The 17,091-nt window shown below is 47.7% G+C and overlaps 7 protein-coding genes across 7 annotated transcripts; 3 read left to right on the forward strand and 4 right to left on the reverse strand.

Moving 5' to 3' along the window:
- Window positions 1-1,761: 1,761 nt before the first annotated feature.
- On the reverse strand, window positions 1,762-2,695 carry BJ212DRAFT_1483303 (uncharacterized protein; the record flags this gene model as incomplete). The annotated part of the gene is made up of 6 exons (XM_041340596.1): window positions 1,762-1,799; window positions 1,853-1,896; window positions 1,947-2,206; window positions 2,258-2,408; window positions 2,459-2,472; window positions 2,531-2,695. The coding sequence occupies 6 exons, from the start codon at window positions 2,693-2,695 to the stop codon at window positions 1,762-1,764; spliced, it is 672 nt and encodes a 223-aa protein (XP_041190400.1).
- Window positions 2,696-4,315: 1,620 nt separating this feature from the next.
- On the reverse strand, window positions 4,316-4,944 carry BJ212DRAFT_472404 (uncharacterized protein). The gene is made up of 6 exons (XM_041343288.1): window positions 4,822-4,944; window positions 4,746-4,764; window positions 4,666-4,693; window positions 4,592-4,613; window positions 4,509-4,529; window positions 4,316-4,455 (listed from the first exon to the last, which is right to left on the reverse strand). The coding sequence occupies exons 1-6, from the start codon at window positions 4,859-4,861 to the stop codon at window positions 4,376-4,378; spliced, it is 210 nt and encodes a 69-aa protein (XP_041190401.1). The 5' UTR covers window positions 4,862-4,944; the 3' UTR covers window positions 4,316-4,375.
- On the reverse strand, window positions 4,931-5,835 carry BJ212DRAFT_472456 (uncharacterized protein). Its single transcript, XM_041343289.1, has 3 exons — window positions 5,517-5,835; window positions 5,237-5,458; window positions 4,931-5,181 (listed from the first exon to the last, which is right to left on the reverse strand). Exons 1-3 carry the CDS (start codon window positions 5,688-5,690, stop codon window positions 5,029-5,031), a joined length of 549 nt encoding a protein of 182 aa, XP_041190402.1. The 5' UTR covers window positions 5,691-5,835; the 3' UTR covers window positions 4,931-5,028.
- A 652-nt stretch (window positions 5,836-6,487) lies between these two features.
- BJ212DRAFT_1371499 (uncharacterized protein) lies at window positions 6,488-10,666 on the forward strand. Its single transcript, XM_041336294.1, has 3 exons — window positions 6,488-6,606; window positions 6,660-10,320; window positions 10,369-10,666. The coding sequence occupies exons 2-3, from the start codon at window positions 6,709-6,711 to the stop codon at window positions 10,510-10,512; spliced, it is 3,756 nt and encodes a 1,251-aa protein (XP_041190403.1). The 5' UTR covers window positions 6,488-6,606; window positions 6,660-6,708; the 3' UTR covers window positions 10,513-10,666.
- Window positions 10,667-11,751: 1,085 nt separating this feature from the next.
- Window positions 11,752-12,621, reverse strand: BJ212DRAFT_1301651 (uncharacterized protein; the record flags this gene model as incomplete). The annotated part of the gene is made up of 4 exons (XM_041333157.1): window positions 11,752-11,912; window positions 12,021-12,093; window positions 12,206-12,350; window positions 12,557-12,621. The coding sequence occupies 4 exons, from the start codon at window positions 12,619-12,621 to the stop codon at window positions 11,752-11,754; spliced, it is 444 nt and encodes a 147-aa protein (XP_041190404.1).
- Window positions 12,622-13,596: 975 nt separating this feature from the next.
- BJ212DRAFT_1483305 (uncharacterized protein) lies at window positions 13,597-14,443 on the forward strand (the record flags this gene model as incomplete). Its single annotated transcript, XM_041340597.1, has 2 exons — window positions 13,597-13,827; window positions 14,138-14,443. 2 exons carry the CDS (start codon window positions 13,597-13,599, stop codon window positions 14,441-14,443), a joined length of 537 nt encoding a protein of 178 aa, XP_041190405.1.
- A 760-nt stretch (window positions 14,444-15,203) lies between these two features.
- BJ212DRAFT_1371510 (uncharacterized protein) lies at window positions 15,204-16,048 on the forward strand. Its single transcript, XM_041336295.1, has 5 exons — window positions 15,204-15,455; window positions 15,514-15,646; window positions 15,705-15,884; window positions 15,944-15,976; window positions 16,029-16,048. The coding sequence occupies exons 1-3, from the start codon at window positions 15,373-15,375 to the stop codon at window positions 15,762-15,764; spliced, it is 276 nt and encodes a 91-aa protein (XP_041190406.1). The 5' UTR covers window positions 15,204-15,372; the 3' UTR covers window positions 15,765-15,884; window positions 15,944-15,976; window positions 16,029-16,048.
- Window positions 16,049-17,091: the final 1,043 nt, after the last annotated feature.

The raw sequence follows: 17,091 nt of genomic DNA on the forward strand, positions 1-17,091 counted from the left end.
ATTCCCCGCTCCAAAGCACACTCCAACGAAAGTCTCAAGTCTCACAAACGTCTCGTCTTGTCATTTTCCTGCTATCTAACTATACGTCTTATTTCGTCGTCGTCTCGTTCACTTTCCCCTTTGAACTCATAGTCAGCCTTACAGGAACTAATCACAGGCCATTGAAATTGTTCGCCAGCCTTACTATAGAGAACAGTGCGTTTGAACTTTGACCTTCAGAAACACCGAAGCATGTTCGCAGGATGACAATATCCAATATCATCAGAACAAATGTCAACAAAGTTCGTACACAGCCATCATCACCTAGCTACGCGATTGGGATTGATCTCCGATGTTCTAGATATATTGTGCGTTGAAGATTGATGTATTGCTGGAGGCTACCTTTTGTAGCATGAATCTAGATAATTAGTAAGCTGGACGGTGCACCAAGGTGTGCACCGCTCGTACTTCCATACGGTCCTCTATGCCCAGCCAGGATTATACTCTTGTGATATGCTCGGCCTTGGAGATGTCATGCTAACTCGGACGGTACGCTGTGTCCAGAAAGCCAACCGTAGCCAACTTGAAGTAGCCAAGGACTCGCACCGGAACGAGTGTCGAAAATACAAGGCATCAGGAATTGGATTGTGACGGTTGGACACCCCTTGGCAGACTCGGAAAATTCAAGCGGAGTCAGCCACACGCGGAGGTCACGGTGGAGTTTCTGGAGAGCGAGGGCGGAAATGCGGTTTAGTTGTTGTGTACTGTTGTGTCAAGTTGAGTCTATAGTACTCGGGTCTCGAGTCAAGTCCCTGTGGAGCATGCACAATGCGCATCTCTGCCTCCGCCTATAGACTCTGTCAGATGCTTGATCATCTGTACCTTCAGTGAGGCCGTTTGACTGTGATGATGATTGCCTGAGACATATGCATCCAACTTTCACAAATCGCTGGAGTTGTGCGCTGTAATACATCCTTCAAGTGGTACTCAGGTGGGCCCGCAGCCTCAGGCCACCTACTGGATCCGACATCATTATCGATGAACCTTAACGTAGAGCGCATGCCTGAAAGTCAACCTACAAAATGTGAGGAGTAAATCATCTCATCGTACATTCGCCCCATAATCAGCAACGAGTTTCATCATTTGTTGAACACATGCTCGCGTATGAACTATCGCAGGCACGGAAACCTACATTTGTTCCCGATCCATTGAGCGTTCTGCTTCTTGGAATGCTTCAACGCCCCAGTTTTCGAGGTTCGCCAGTAGGTCTGTTTGTGATTGGATACATCCAGTTCTGAACACAATCGTGTTCTGAAATAGAATTAGGCTTTACATGCAGTTGATAAAATGATACTTGCCAAACAACTACCACGACTCTGGGCAGAGACAATCCGAGTTTCTCGAAGGAGTAATCGCCGATTTAACCTGTGTGTTGTATCGGTAAGTTCGTCGTATTTCTTATTTGTCAAGTCCGTCCAGCGACTGACGAGGCTAACAAGGAGTTCCCTATGACTGTACGATGCACGGGTCAATATGTTAAATTTGAAGTATTCCATATCATTACCATTAGGCAACATCAACCATGCTCCAAACCACACAACTGCGTCATTTTAGCTGTGACAGAATGTGGTACAAACACTGAGTCTCACAGTTCTGCTTCAGGACTAGAAACTTGAGCTAGTTAGATAATGCTTCATTTTGGGCAAGATATGGGTGATGAGGTCCTTACCAACACTGCCACTATAACGGCCATCAAACTAACAGATCATTGATAGAAACGTCTTATGAAACAGCTAAATACCTAGTAGCCAGACCAGTCTCTGTGTGGACGTAACGTTAAAAGGGTATCCCATGAAGGCACTTTCTATCTTACCGATTGTCCAATAAATCAACCGGTCGATCGTCGTGGTCGTCACGCTATGACAAATGTAAGGAATGGTAGACGAGATGATGTCAGTTGCACTTACTCTCCGATGTCAGAGCCTCGATTCCTTTTTAAGCTCCAGACTATGCCACTGGTGGTGATCACGTCACAAGCTGCGCGTGCGATGAGAGAGAGCGCAATCAGCAGGAGTCGATTGTCTTCAAAAGTCGTGAGGTCCGTCATAGAAAACGCGTACGATGAGAGAATGAGCGTAGAAGTTTGTGCAGTCACAGAGATGATCTCGCAAAGAGTGGGTAAGAAGATATTTCGAGTCAACTTCCAAAGTCGAAACGCGTAAAATGACTGACATTGCCCATAAGCAACATAGAATGGAATGTATTCGAAACCGCTTACCTGCACAATGAATGCTGTGAAAGCGCTCAATGGTATGGCCAGGTCTGCCGCTAGAGGAAGCACTCTGAGTTGTGATGGATCGCCGTAGGTGCTAACAGTCATTGCCCACAATATTGATATTATGCAGATAAAGTGACCTAGCTGAACGAAGCTAGGGAGTGTGTCAGTGTTTGAAGGCCCTAAGGCAAACAAGGGACATACATGACTGCAGAGACCTAATTATATAGTGTGATCAATAAAATCAACGATGGGTTGTACAGTTGACTGACTCACAGCTGCTTTCAGGGTGAGGTGATCGTTCGGGAATCTTGCAAAATACACGTAGGACTGGCAAAAAAGACAACCGAATAGTGCAGCACTCAAAAGCCCACCGACTTGGATCGGCCCAATGACCAGCCTTGCATCGAAATCGTTGGTTGAGCGTCCGAAATTATTCATCGTGCCCACACTGAATTATGCAAGATTATAGGAGACGGTCTGATCATTGTATATAACTTACAAAGATGTTCAGTACTAGATGAAGATGTGAGGGACCAAACGAAATGGCACGAAGGGTCCGTGTGAAGATATGGACGGTACTTGCGAAGTGGAGCAATCACTGAAGCAGGTTCAGAGGACAATAATTAGAATGAAGTTGATACGTACCTATATACCCATGACTTCTGCTGTGTGATCATGAATCCTGTCCAATTGTGCTTGTGGTGCATTCACACTAGTGGCTATTTTGGTGCAAAGAGATATTTGCAGGACGAATTTAGAATTATTAGTACGCTAGGTGATGAGAGTAGCACGTGTGCACCGTGCATCACGTACTTTCTTTACTGTTCTCTATCTTCCTTTTGAAAATTGCCCAGCCGGGATTTCCCTTTGCGATATACTCGGAGATGTACAAGTCACTTGACATTGGTATGAACTTGATCATTTTCGGTGTACATCGTGCGTGCATTATCAGATCGATCAAAAGCCGTCCGTACAGACGAATTATCAGCCTAGTTTGATGGCTGCGAACATATTGAATATCAGCTAGCCAGTGTTGAGCTTGCACAGCCCGGAGCTTCGCAGTTGCTTGATAGGTTTCATAAAACACGTATCCTTGATGGTTTGATCGGTAAAGATGCTTCGAGCCATAACGTCATCGAAATATAATTTGTAGCAAGTAGGCCAGGTTTAAAAGTGTGTCTGCAGGTGCCTGTAGTGTCCGCTTCAATTACACTGCACGCGTCAAATGGCCAGCTTGAAGCAGCTCGGACTCACATAGTGTCGAGAATAAGTACTTCCTATTACTGGTACAAGCCTACTCTCCCTGGCAGTAGTTGAACCCCCATTCTGGACTAGCTGGATTCCAGAACGTTTGGTGACTTCTGATGGTGATAACAACGATTGGATTACACTTGCGGTTCGAGTGCCGGCATCAAGAAATATTGTGAGCTCTATCGAGTGCACCGGTCACGGTAAGTAGGACGAGAAGTTCTGTGTCGATCGAGTATTCGAGTTCATTGTCCTCGACAGTGGGCCGTGTGGTCGACTCGCGTTCAAGTTCAAGTTAAGTTACCGATACAGTATACGTACCAAAATGGGAAGTACGGCTTGCGGCTATCAGTATGTAACTTACTTAGAGGTACCTTGAGCAAAAATTGAAAAAGTAACCTGCACTCCTCAGCCCAAGAGCATCCACATCTAACGTTCAAGAATTAATATTAGTGTACTGTAACATATCCTTCAGGTGAACATTGCCCGCAGACTCAGGATGTCTCGTGGATCCGTATATTGAAAAAGATATCGCCATGGACCCACGCATGCTTAATGTGAGCCTACACCGCCCGATACTCAGCAACGAGTCTCGTCGTCTACATATGGACCACCGCAGGCTTGGAAACCTGCCCGTATTACTGGTCGGTCGAACCTTCTGCTTCTTGGAACATTTCAACGTCTTGGTTCCTAAAATTCTCTAGTGGGTCTGCTTGTGATTGCGTAGCTCCGGCTCTGAAGATAATCGTGTTCTGAAACAGAATTAGAATTCCCATGCAGGTATTTAGAAGGTGCTCACAAAATCGCCACGAATCTGGACATCGCCCCTCCAACTCTCCCGAAGAAGTAACCGCCGATTTAACCTGTATGTCACATCGGTAAGTTCATTGTGTTTGTCATTTGTCGAGCCCGTTTGGCGACTGACGAGGCCAACAAAGAGTTCCCCACAACTGCACAGCGTTCGGGTCAATATATTAAATTTTGAGGTATTCCGTATCATTACCATTAGGCCACATAAACCATACTCCAAACCACACGTCTACGTCATTTCAGCTGCAGTAGAGTGCAGGGTACCAGCATGCTCACAGTTCTGCTTCACGACTAGAAACTTGAAGCTAGTGAAGGAATGCTCCGGAAGATATAGGTGGTGAAGCTCTTACCCACGTCGCCAATGCAATGGCCATCAGACTAATGAATCGTTGGTGGAAACACATTATAAAGCCATACAATAACTAAATACCTGGTGATCAGCCCAGTTTCTGTGTAGAGATAATGTTAAAAGCGCATCCATCCGATGAAGATGCTGCCTATCTTACCAATTGTCCACAAAACCAACCGGTCAATCATCATCGCCATGCTATGAGTCGTAACAGATGTAAGCTGACATGAGAAATGAGTGATGAACAGTCATACTCCCTGATGCCAGAGCATCGTTTTTTTCTTAAACTCCAAACGGTGCCAGCGGCGGTGACCATGTCGCAGGCTGCGCGTACGATAAAAAGAATCGCCATCAGTAAAAAAAATTAAAAGTCTCCAAAAGCCATGAGGTCCGTCGTCGAGGTCGCCGTTACCGCGAGAATTAGTGTCAAAATCTGTGCACCCATGGCGAGTATCCCGCAAAGAATGGGTATTAAAACATTTCTTGTGAACTTCCAAAGTCGAAATATGTAAAATAACTGATGTTACCCGTAAGCACCCAATAGTGAAAATACCAAGCTGGAAATCACTTACCTGCACAATGAATACCGTAAATCCGCTCAACGGAATAGCTACGACTATCGCTACAGGAAGCGCCATGAGTTGAGAGGGGTCACCATAACTGCTGATAGTCATTGTCCACAATGTTGATATTATGCAGATGAAGTGGCCCCGCTGGAGTAAACTATAAAACACACCAATATTTAAACAATGGAGGAACCAAATCAAACATGAAGCGCACGTGACTGCAGATACCTAATCGTACGAAGCGATCATTAAAATCAACAGTGAATTATACAATCGACCGACTCACAGTTACTTTAAGGGCGAAGTGATCACTTGTGAATCTTGCGAAATACATGAAGGACTGGCAAGCAAGGCAACCGAACAGTACGGCACTCAAGAGCCCACAGACTTGAGTCGGACCGATGACCAGCCTTAGATCGAAATTGTTCGCCGAGCCTTCTAAGCTATTTGTTGTACCCATACTAAGTTACGCAAGGCTATAGGGAACAGTCCGATCGTTGTGTCTGGCCTTGATAAAAGTGGTGATTGGTGAGGAGCCTGTTGGAGTTCACGGAAAGGTCAAGGCTGTGCCCACCACAGCTACAGAGGGACAGAGATGCGGCATCTCTATGGGTGGTGTTTGAGTACATATAGTAATGCGCTTTGAGCTTAAGTCGCCGAAGCGTTCTTGCAGGAAGCGATATTTGATGATTAGGATAGAGTTCATCGAATCGGAAATGGTTCTCAAAGGTGCCCGGCCTGTGTTTCACTTTCAATGCGCTACGCTCGGAGACGCATAACTCGTGATCAGAGTGGTCTGTACGGCTCAACCAAATTGTTAGGTCGCCAAAGCATTGAACTCGTGGAGTGGTGACCTACTTGATGGATGAGCATGAGATAGACGTCCAAAGTTCGAAGTTGACAGGGTAAATCCAGTCCATTCAAGCTTCATCTTCTGCGCGCCGCACCATATGGCGAACCTGAGCTCGCACAGTGTCACGGTCCGTCCTCGGGGGATGGACAGGAATCGAGTTGCGGGCAGCGAGATGGATAGCACCCTCTCAAGTATGACCATCTCTGTCAGTCGCTGTCAGTCATACGACCGAATGACTCGATGAGTCCCTGGCAAGTCTCCGTTACATAAAAAATTTTATAGTCTACTCGCATGATGAGTTGGTCAACTTGAAGATAGGCTATTTCAGGAACCCCTTTGTTACGGGTTCTGCCGAAGGTCCATACAGTAGGCACGCGTCAGGTCGGTATGTAATTGCAAGCTCTTTGTCTCATGACCATTTGGACTGAATACTTTTTTTTGACTAGCTTGAATCGTTCAACGCCTTTCAACCTATTGACTACCTTTGTCTACCAGCGACACGACTGCAATCTTTTTCAGATCAGTACGCACAGATAATCTCTTCGAGTTCTTACCATTGTCATATCAGTGTTGCAGGTATATATAAGCGTACCAATTGATCGTCATCAATTCTAACAACAACACCATGTCCGAGTCGATTTTCGGCTCTCCATCTCACCTCTTAACTGCCGAGTTTGCACCTGAGTCAGCGCAGACTGGCAATGAGGTCCGTATGCCGGCCCCTGTTCACCAACCACCACCTAGTTTTACAGATATCCAATTCGGTATCATCGGAAAACCGCCCAATTTACTCAGTCGCATTTCTGCGCCAGATCCGGGACAAATGTCCTTTCGTTCTCCCTCACCAGCAACGTTGCATCTTCCACCTCCAGTAACCCGTGCCCCAGTTCCAAATTCGCGAAAGCTGGCTGAGCGGATTCAAATGGATCATTCACAACTCAACTCATCCGCAAAATCCCAAAATCTTCATCCAACACGTGAATTGCCCCCTGCACCACGGATAAAGCGCAACCGTTACGTTCCTGCAAACCCTCATTTAATTCCTCCAATCGAGGTTCTCCCGACTACTTCCGAGTCAAACATGTTGCAAATGCAAACCCCCGCAAATGCTGCCGCCAACGAAGTCAGAGAGGCATTAACACCCGAACTCGTCTACCCCGGCTCATTTCTTGTAACTCCGACCACTGAACAATCCAATCGTGACATTTTCTCATCGTCCCATCCGTCTGGGTCGCCAAAACTACATTCTTCCACAGGATTCTTTCCTCAACTAACCCAGAGTTCACCCTCGTCGACGCTATCAGCATCTCTTCCTCCGAATTCTAAAATGACTGGTACCAGCTCAAGCCAAGTTCCAGACGTTGTGCAGCCTGAAACATTTCAAGAGCAAGTCGCACAAGACTCATTGTCCGCTTTACATGCCAGGCTTCTAGAAAAGAACAAAGCTTTATCCCTTGCCCTTCCTACACCGCTTCTCAGGACCCCATCCCCATTTGCACCGCCTTCGAATATACTCGAGTTAGCTGCTGGGCTTCGTAATGAAACGAATGAGGAGGAGTTTGGCGTCATTGTTCTTCGACATCCGTACCCTCAGAGCAGTTCCACCTCAAACGGTCCCTTGGATCAAGAAATGTTACCAGCTGATGATGGTAACGCTCTTGTCCTGACGAGTTCGCGACCTTCCAATATACCAACCTCGCGGAACACCCACATTGAGCCATTGGTCGAAGCCATAAAGGAGCTCCTATTCGTTGCCGAGGGTGCCGCCAAACAGCAGCGCGATGCGAATCAAGTATTTGATGCAGAGCGCATGGACTTCGATGCGCGCCGAAAGGCGTTCGATGAACACATGCTCGTGAGGGAGGCGGAATACAATTCTCAGATGCGAACGTTGCAGAAGCAGCGGGAGGAGTTGCGCACCAGGGAGGAGAGACTTGTGGCGCTGGAGGAGGAATCACGACTCCGAGCGGAAACAAAGCGCGCTCGAGATGCTCAACGCCGTGCACAAGACGATCAGCGAAAGTTGGAGGATGAGTCAAGACGGACGGCCATCCAGGAAGAAATTGCCGAAGCGATGAAGCTTCTCGAAGACGTAAAAGCTGAGAAGACACAGTGGGAAGCAGAGAAGGAGCGTATCGAGAGAGACAGGGCTCTGGCTCAAAATAATGCATCGCCCCTCCAGCTTTCTGCTGATATCGAGCCTCGTGTTGAGAAGGAGGATGGTATGACTGAAGAAGAGATTAAGGTGGTCGATAACCATAACAACTCTTTGGTTTACCAACACAAATTGACCGAGAATCTGAAAAAGCAAATCGCCTGGACTCGTCAATCTTGCGGTACACTCCAGCATTTGAAGGAGACGCGTTTGCAGGCTGCTGAAGCAGAGCATCGGCGGGTCGAAGAGGAAGCAAAGAAGCAGAGGGTCCAGGCCGAAGAGGCTGAAAAGCGGGCTGATGAAGAACAAAAACTGCGACACAGAGAGCTCCTCGCTCAGCAGACCGCTCTGGAAAAGGCTGCTCGCATCCGTGCTGGGCGTGCTGGACACTTGGTGATTTCCACGACCGATGGTGGCAACATAGAAGGTATGAATGTGGAGGTAGAGGTCGATGAATTAGCATCACCGCTCGAACGTACTGTCCTGTTGCCGGGTCAAAAAGGCAGCGCACCAAAGAAGCCTGCTTCGCGAGCAAAGAAGACCTCTCATTCTCAGGGAACTTCCGGCAACGTTATGCTTGGCGCACTGTCAACCTCGGATGGTCCCCCTTCATCATCAATGTCAACACCCACATCATCATCAACTGCCCCAGCCTCCTATAAGACACCCTCGTTTGTGTCGGCTTCTACTGACGTCGGGAGACGGGTGATTACAGATGCGCCTTTGTTTTCGACTCAATTGGCTTCTGAGTTCTCTCTGCATTCGTCCGTCTCTCCCCTATCAAATGAGCCACTGCTGAGTTCCAAAAAAATTGCGTTGCCCAGTACTCCCAAGTCACGTACCATCCTCGGTAGCGATACCAACAAGTGGACTGAATGGACTGTTAGTCAACAGGCGAATGTCTCACCAGCTCAGAGAGACGCGAATTTGCGACACATCAAGAAGAATAGACGCGTCGAGAAGAGTGCTGCTGGAGATCGGAGCGTGAAGCGACCTGACGACTCGCTTCCTATCAAGATGATAAAAACAGAAGAAGTGGTGGTCGAGGAATCGCGTGATCAAGAACAGACTAGCAGTCTCCCTGAGGAAGGAGCATCCGCCCGATCTGCGGATGTCATAGTTCACATTCCAAATGACAATCTGCCGTTCAAAATTTCGAACATCAATGCTTCTCAAACGAACGATATCCCTCAAACTTCCGTCGAACTCGTCATCGGTCAAGTGCCAAGTGCATTTTTGCGCTCCAATGCTCGAGTTGGTTCAGCAGGTACATCAGGGTCTGTGACAGGGCTCGCACCAATTCGAAACAGCCCAGATCCCTGGGTCATGGATGCCTCTGTGGCCCGTCAGCAATGGACTCCAGATGCCATATCCCCTCATTCTGAGTCATCGGAATCTGTCTCTCGTTACGATCCCAACCAACGCTCTCGACAGAACTCTCAGATTAGCGGACAAACTAGATCCCCGGAACCCTCGGGTTTCGTCCGCAGTAATGGTACCAGCGGCGGGTCTCGTAGTCAGCATCAGCAGTGGGCTCCTCGTTATCCGGACCACTATTCCCCCCCTCCTACATCTGCGACGTCATCTCATCATCGGCACCTCGAACAGAACGAGGCCAGAGCTTACAGGCTCCCCATTCCTCCCCGTCCAATTTCGCCGATGAACAGTGGCAGAAAGAGGCCGGCGGAGCACGACAGTGAAGATGAGAATCGTGATCGCTGTCGACCACGAGGCGATCATTATGTACCAGAACGAGACTATCGGAATCCTCGTGGACTTGCCCGTCGCTCCCCTGTTGCAGAAACGGAGTGGCGAAGGGGTCGTTCTACCTCACCAGAGTTGCGCAGCTCAATTCACGATCGACTACGGTCACCCTCACCCTCCCGTCAAATTAGGCCGTACAGTGACCGGGATGCACTTGATAAGCGTGGGCGGCATGAGGGCAGTTACAGGCCGGATTACACCAACGCCGCAGATGTCCGACGTCCCTCCGATTCGGGATACAGCAAGGAAGAGCGTTCCACTCGCCGTGAAGAGCGCGATCCTCGTGGCGACGAGCCCTCACTTCTAGGGCGACTTTCAGTAGGTTCTCTGCATAGGGCCTGAAGTAAGGAGCTAACACATTTCTAGACACCAGGAGGACGTGGAAACACCAACCGCGGTTGGGGGCGCGGTAAAGGTGACATTGAGAGAGGAAGAGGTAGTGCCAGTAGCCGAGGTCGCCCACAACAGCCATTGCCACCGAGGCCCTTGGAGGAACGCATCGCGAAATAGGGTGGAAACCTGGTATTCGTAAGGTTTGATCTTTTCTCTCAAGTTCATCCTTTCATGTCTTGCAGTCGTCTCATGTTCTCTATGCTATATGCCATTTTTTTCGTGTTTGTCTAGTGTTGCCGAGGCGAAACGAATCGAGATGGAAAATTCTGGTAAATCAACACAGTTCAGACTAACGAGTTGAAACGAAGCGTACCTCATTTAACTCGTGATGCGGAAACGAGTTCGGGAGTGATACAAACAGGTAGTCCAACCAATGAGAAGCTAGGGATTCTGCATGCCGACAACGATAATTATTTGCAAAATACTAGTACACGACCAGCAGATATACTCGTTACAATCAATGTCCCTTACATTCTGAGCAACTCGTCAAGCTCGCGAAGAACACCAGCAGCCATTAGCTCATCAACTGCTCTGGGAGTCTCAGGTCCAGATATTGTGTAGTCCTGCTCATCAGCCACCAGGTCCTCTAAAATTAAGGCGGTCTTGCTTGTACATAAACTTCAGGACTTGTAGTGCTTCCAGTGTGGTCGGAGATAAGTTGCTGCGCCGTAGAGTGCATATCTCTTTGCTGGATGACAATATGCGCTTGGAAGGCGCAGATAAAGCTTGAGCAGGCAGGACATTCATAGTGACGCGGAAATGTACATTCTCTGCTAACATGATGCTTGTTAATCCTATGAATTTCAGAGAATATATCACATACCTCCCAGGAACGAACGAGCCAATTACACCGAAGGCAGTTACTACACAAGGAGGGTAGAACTAGCAATACAGTGGGACGAGTTCTGGGAACCTGGGACAAAGCACGATGAGTATGATCACATGACCCGTCCTGGAACGGACCCTAACCCTATTCATTATGATCACGTGGGATAGGATTAGTGGGGGCAGGAGGTGGTGGGGAAAAGAGACAAGGCGTGAATGAGCAACGCGTCCTCATCTGTAGCATTTGATCTAAGGTGTCAGTTGACCGACTGCTTCTCCGCCCATGTGAAAGTCAGGCACAAGCCCATCAGATAAGAAATAGTTGAATCAAACGCTGAAATTAATACACTATGAACTAGTATAATTAGGTAGCCTGATCGTGATATGGATGCGATGAGGACATTCAGGCGCCTGAACCATAGGAACCCGTACCAAGTCTTTCATATTAAAATCACAAGGCCGCCCATGTGAAATGCGCTATCAGGGACGAGAAGAACAGGTTTCATGATGTGGATGCCGATGACATTGAGGTCAGCAATCCCAGAACCAAGCAGTCGCAGTAGCAAAGGACATGCCAACATCCCGTACATCGAAAGGAAATGCCTCTGCGGAGTACGGGGGGTGCGGCAGTGAAGGTGGGGGAGAGCGGACGGAACCCGTGTGTTCAAATGGGGCTGAAAGTTTGGCAGATGCTAGTGATTTCGATTCGAAATGTACTTGATGATCAATTATCACTGTAGGTTCGTGCTCTACATGCGTCTCTGCACGTTCTTGCTCCACAAGGTCCTCAGTACACGTACTTCTCAGAGGAGACGTGGCTCCATTGGTGTAGGTGTTCATGGAATCGATAAACGTCGTAGAAAAATATCGTCCCTGCCATCAAGAATCTCCGTTGGTTCCTGTGAAAGAGGGCTGTCTTCTGGGTCCTGGACTCCTAGACATGACGCCTCAGATTCTGGCTGTGAAGGTAAACACACAGACGAACCTTTTGGGGAGATTGGCAGGGGGCGAGGATCCACTCTCTACTGAAGGAAATAGGGCTGTGAGTGCTGCGGCGACGGCCTTTCATCTCGAAAGAGGGAATCTGCAGGTGTTTATTCGCGGAAGTCTTCAGTGCGGAGATCTTCATACTGGTCCAGGTAATCAGCATTGAGGCATGTCAGATCCGAGGGAGTTGGTTGGCGTAGCTCAGAGAGAACAAGTTCAGGCTGCACGCTGTCTTTTGAGTTTACAAGTTGATCTGGACGGTACTCGTTTGGGCAGGCGTCTCGCGTATCTGTTGGCTTGGGTGTGTCGTTTGGCGTGAGCGTGGATGAAGCGTTATAATTAGACGAACCTGGAGTTGATGAGGTGGAGGGTAAGGTCAATGTAGGGGTGAAATGTGATGGAGCAGAGTTGCATTTTGAGTCGAGTGAACAGGATGCAGATAGAATGGAAGTGTGTGCGGGTTTGTGAATTGAATTGGTAGATGAGGGCGGGATGGGGAGTTTGAGAAGGCGCGGAGTGACGTGATCACGTTTTGACCAAGACTATCCCGTCTTGGCTGTCCGTCCAAGACCTGGAGTTCGAGCCGTTCGCCTGCTAACACTTTCCTCAAGCGGAGTTTTAGGAGATGGGGTTGGCAGCGGCGATGAAATATTAGGCCCTTTTATGGGGTCCAAGTGCCTGTCATTAATTTGTAGGTGATCAGTCCTACTCGTTAGTATTCAGCTGCAGTACTCATGCGCATGATCAGTCCTATATCAAGGTCTGATTACAGGGGACTAATTCAACATGGTGAACTTGTAAATGACAGCTATAAAGCTCCAATTGTACAGTTCCCATTTCACATCTTGCGGATCATCCTGAGCCTAACTAGTGTCGATGAATCAGACAAAGCGAACTCCCCACCAATTCCTAAAGCATACATTTACCCTCTCCCTGTGCAATTTATTGTTCACCTATGCGAAGGCTTCGCGTCGTTCACTGGTCCACTGTACATGTTCATCATGGTTCAACATCCCTGAGCGACTGGCGACCCTGTGCCGCTCTTAGCCTCTCCGCACTCCTGCATGATGGACTCTGCAACCCAGTACCTCATCATCGTGTATTTTATAGTTGAGAACGGCTGGCTTGCGCTTCTTGTAGCCCTTTCTTTTATCATCATCTCAACAAATCTGTCAGGCGAGCTCCTCATAGACGTTCTTAGCAGCTATCGAGCTTTGACGAATGTTGCGCGACGCATTGTTCAACTTGCTTTCTAATTTTGCGATACCTTCGTGAGTAGTGTCCAGTCGGGAGCCCTACGTTGAACCTCCGATGCTCCAAACGTCAACTTTCTTTACAGGTTGACGGCACCTATCCAAGTTCCAGGGGACTTTTCGAGTGAAATCTAGCATGTCTCAAAGTGTTGGTATCTTTTGCCCTCTTCCTCGTAGCAGCCTAGGAGAGAGCTGGCATGGCATTATGGAAACTTTACAGAACGCGGACTATATTTCAAACGTCAAAGCGTCGCAAGCATCCACCAACCTGCGGATAAGCACACCCATGACACACAGTCAATCCGTGTCAGTGATGAGCTCTGCTGAACAGGAGAAAACGGCTCGTCACCCCCTTATGAATATTCAGGTAGCGTGCTTACATTCACTCAGTCATTGACGGGCGGAAGGACCAACTGATCGTTGCACTTCCACGCACAATGTCTCTAGGCTAGGGCAACTCCATGTCAATTGATATAGAGACTCGGCTTGCGCGTTGACCCCAACCTTAAAATTAAAGCAAACTCTCATTTAGAGATTGTACATTTGTGCGGGTGAGTTCTGATGAGCACTGGAGGAAGGGTAACCTTCTGACCAGATCTTTCTTGCCCAGTACGAGGTGCCCTACATCTCGGCATGTTGCTGTAATTTGCTGTGGTCAACTGAATTACATCCTCAAGTGTCACCTTGACGATAACAATCGTTACGGTGACCTGCGTAACTTGACACTGTTGCTTACTCTCATTCCATGTGCGACAGACGGGCTGGATCCATCTTCTCAGAGCATCGAGTACAAGCGATTACTAATTCCAGATATAACGGACCTTTGGAATATCGGAGCTACTGTTGGGCGTGTAGGCACACGAAGGCGCTGGGGCATCATTGAACGTGCCGCCGACCACATCCGACAGATCACATTTGCGGAGTTGGAACTCGAGGCTGATGTTAGGACGGACGATGCTGTTCATGCTAGTGGCTCCGACTGATTGGACTAACCTGCCTTCGTCTGTTGTATCTTTCTATACATGTTAAGTGGATTCTGATTGATGAGCCAATGAAATTCACACCCCCCGCCATCAAAATTCATTGGCCTAACTATCAAATTCTGTTGTTTTAATTTTCTGGTGATCCGTTGAAATTCATGCATCAAATCATTAAGATTCAGTATTATGCAAATTGAGGCTCATGGGTACAACACTCAAACCGCTGAAATTGATTGGTTCAACTTCCCACACCAGCACTGGATGTAAGAGAACTGACACTTAGCAAAGGCCGTCACAGTATATGGAATTCTGATCGTCAGGGAAGAACCACAGTGTTCAGGTTATCTGCCAAAGTATCATGATAGGCTGTGTATAATGTTTCAAGGAATTGATATCGACAGGCATCTGATTATCGCCGGACGGATACACGTGCACTGTGCTCGTCGGATTTCTTGTGTCCTAGTAAGATGGCTGGATCAGTAGTCACTGGGGCTATATTGGGTGATTTTCTGCAGCATCTAGAATCCTAGATTTTGATCCAAAAGTCGGGGTATCGTCTCGTACCTCGTCGCAATCAATGCTTTCCAAACTACGGACCAATTAATGTATCTATATTTCACAAAAGGCATGTGGTTTGGAAGGTTCATACGGGTTCATCAACGTTCATCAATATCCATTGATCGCTTCGGGAGGTCCCGATCTATTCCCGCGGTCATACTTACTTACATTTGACTTACATGAACATTTTTAGAACCGGAGTTTCCTCGAGTCGCTCTTTATAAATTTCCACAACGTTAGCCATGCCCGGCCATTTGGATTAATCTGTTCTTTCTTGTAAGACTCCTATAGATAAGGCTCTTTTGTACAACCGCTCCGCCTCCCCGCTTTCTCTGTGAGACTGCCCTTGTCACTACGCATGTCAATCGTGTTCTATGGCAGGGAGTTGGATACGACGAATGTATGTACTTTTACCCGCATCTGTAACAATCACTGGCAGCGTGTACATGAACTTGAGGTTGTATTTTTTCTCTCGTAAGAGGTCAGAGAACGTTGCTGAAGCGCTGACCTTTAAGGGAATGTCTGCCACGAGGTCTTCAAACCTGTGTTGGATTAATGAAAGTGTCACATCAGTGGGTTGGCCCGCAGTACGTCCAACACTGCCCTGCGATTCACTCCCACTTTGACTCCGCATCGGTACTGTTCTCTGGATGCATATTCCCTTCCTCCTTTAGTTCATGCTGAAATACTTACTTCGGTCAATCAGATATCATCCATCAAACCTCACTTCGGCAACTCAAGCACTGGATGGTGGTATATCAGCTGAATCACGAATGCGATCGTCATATATCCACCAAGTTCGCCGCCGCTCCTTCACTCCCATCCTCCAACAGTATGACCCTAGTCTCGGATATCAACTCCCATTATATTTTCGGCTACTTTACAGGTTCGTGGAAAGACATACGGATGATGACAATTTGATTAACCTTGACCGCGGTTGCACAGTTGCCGCCTCTGTTGGGGTAATCTACGATTGGGGTGAGCAAGTCTGAGTATAAAAGAACCGCTGACATCCTTATGGTATTCTCAGCGCTTACCTTTGGACAAGAGGTAGGTCGATTCATTCCTGGGGTAGCCATCTCGCTGAGAATGATTTAATAGGTCGAACTGTTCTGGGTGAGTAGATTCCGACATCAAAAGAATGACGTAAAATTATATCTAATCGGCAGCAGAGGCGACGCTGGTCCTTGATGACCATTCTGTATCTCAGTGTATGTAGCTTATATTTAAATATACTTAGCAAGTCACGCTGACGTGAACACATCCTAGGTACGCTATGTTGGAATAGTATATGTTATGTATGTCTGAAAGGCTAGAAAATTGGCATTGTACTCATCAGCGATCTCTCACAATCAGCCTCAAGATGCTGAGTATGCCACCTCACATTCACCGTGTTTGTTTCTTCTGACTGGTGATATACAGCCAATGTTCCGACAATTTCAATCACAGATTCGGTGAGTGTTCTGCACCGATGGTTTCCATTCCCACTTAAGCAATTCAACTACCATGTAGGGGTGAGTGAGATTCTCAAACAACTTGGTTCAATATAATAACTGCTACAGTTGTGAGTCTATTTTGAGCGTGTGATCCTCCGAGGCTAATAACTAATGTTGCTGGATTTTTCAGGCCGTATCATGTATGTTACACTGGAAAGCACGAATGAGGTTGTAAATGTAATGCTGGGTGGTGAGCGATGCACCTCTGTGATATTGACTTCACCATGACATCAAGCAAGTCATCATGATCGCTCGGCTGAATGCCATGTATCAGCGATCCAGAAAGGTGCTGGTATTTCTCGTTGTCATCTTTCTGGCCATCAGAATCGCCAACGCAGCGATGGCCGCGATATCCATGATGCATATTCCAGTGGGTAAGCTTTAATCGCGGACGAAATACTTGGTCGCATCCGGCTCATTGACAAATACCAGAGGAAGTCGTTCTCTCCGGCACCTATGAATGCAAGATCGGCTACGTGGGAGATACTATACTTCTGTATACCATCACTTGGATACTCGCCATTGCATGGGAGGTCCTTTTGCTGTATCTCGCAGTCCGGATTGCTGTGAAGCACTTGCGTGAACTGCGACAACACT

The sequence above is a fragment of the Suillus subaureus genome (genome assembly GCF_016647635.1).
Source record: "Suillus subaureus strain MN1 chromosome Unknown BJ212scaffold_27, whole genome shotgun sequence".
Taxonomy (NCBI): Eukaryota; Fungi; Basidiomycota; class Agaricomycetes; order Boletales; family Suillaceae; genus Suillus; species Suillus subaureus.

Bases quoted from the DNA above. Each gene is read 5' to 3' on its own strand.
- BJ212DRAFT_472404 (XM_041343288.1), bottom strand. From the start codon at position 4,861: ATGGCGATGATGATTGACCGGTTGGTTTTGTGGACAATTG. The intron at 4,614-4,665 runs GTAAGAGCTTCA...ACTAGCTTCAAG, and splicing joins CCATTGCATTGGCGACGTGG to TTTCTAGTCGTGAAGCAGAA. The intron at 4,456-4,508 runs GTAATGATACGG...AACGCTGTGCAG, and splicing joins ATGGTTTATGTGGCCTAATG to TTGTGGGGAACTCTTTGTTG.
- BJ212DRAFT_472456 (XM_041343289.1), bottom strand. From the start codon at position 5,690: ATGGGTACAACAAATAGCTTAGAAGGCTCGGCGAACAATTTCGATCTA. The intron at 5,459-5,516 runs GTGAGTCGGTCG...TCGTACGATTAG, and splicing joins ACTTCGCCCTTAAAGTAACT to GTATCTGCAGTCACGTGCGC. The intron at 5,182-5,236 runs GTAAGTGATTTC...GGGTAACATCAG, and splicing joins TTACGGTATTCATTGTGCAG to TTATTTTACATATTTCGACT.
- BJ212DRAFT_1371499 (XM_041336294.1), top strand. From the start codon at position 6,709: ATGTCCGAGTCGATTTTCGGCTCTCCATCTCACCTCTTAACTGCCGAG. The intron at 10,321-10,368 runs GTAGGTTCTCTG...ACACATTTCTAG, and splicing joins CACTTCTAGGGCGACTTTCA to ACACCAGGAGGACGTGGAAA.
- BJ212DRAFT_1371510 (XM_041336295.1), top strand. From the start codon at position 15,373: ATGGCAGGGAGTTGGATACGACGAATGTATGTACTTTTACCCGCATCT. The intron at 15,456-15,513 runs GTTGTATTTTTT...CTGACCTTTAAG, and splicing joins AGCGTGTACATGAACTTGAG to GGAATGTCTGCCACGAGGTC. The intron at 15,647-15,704 runs GGATGCATATTC...TCGGTCAATCAG, and splicing joins CCGCATCGGTACTGTTCTCT to ATATCATCCATCAAACCTCA.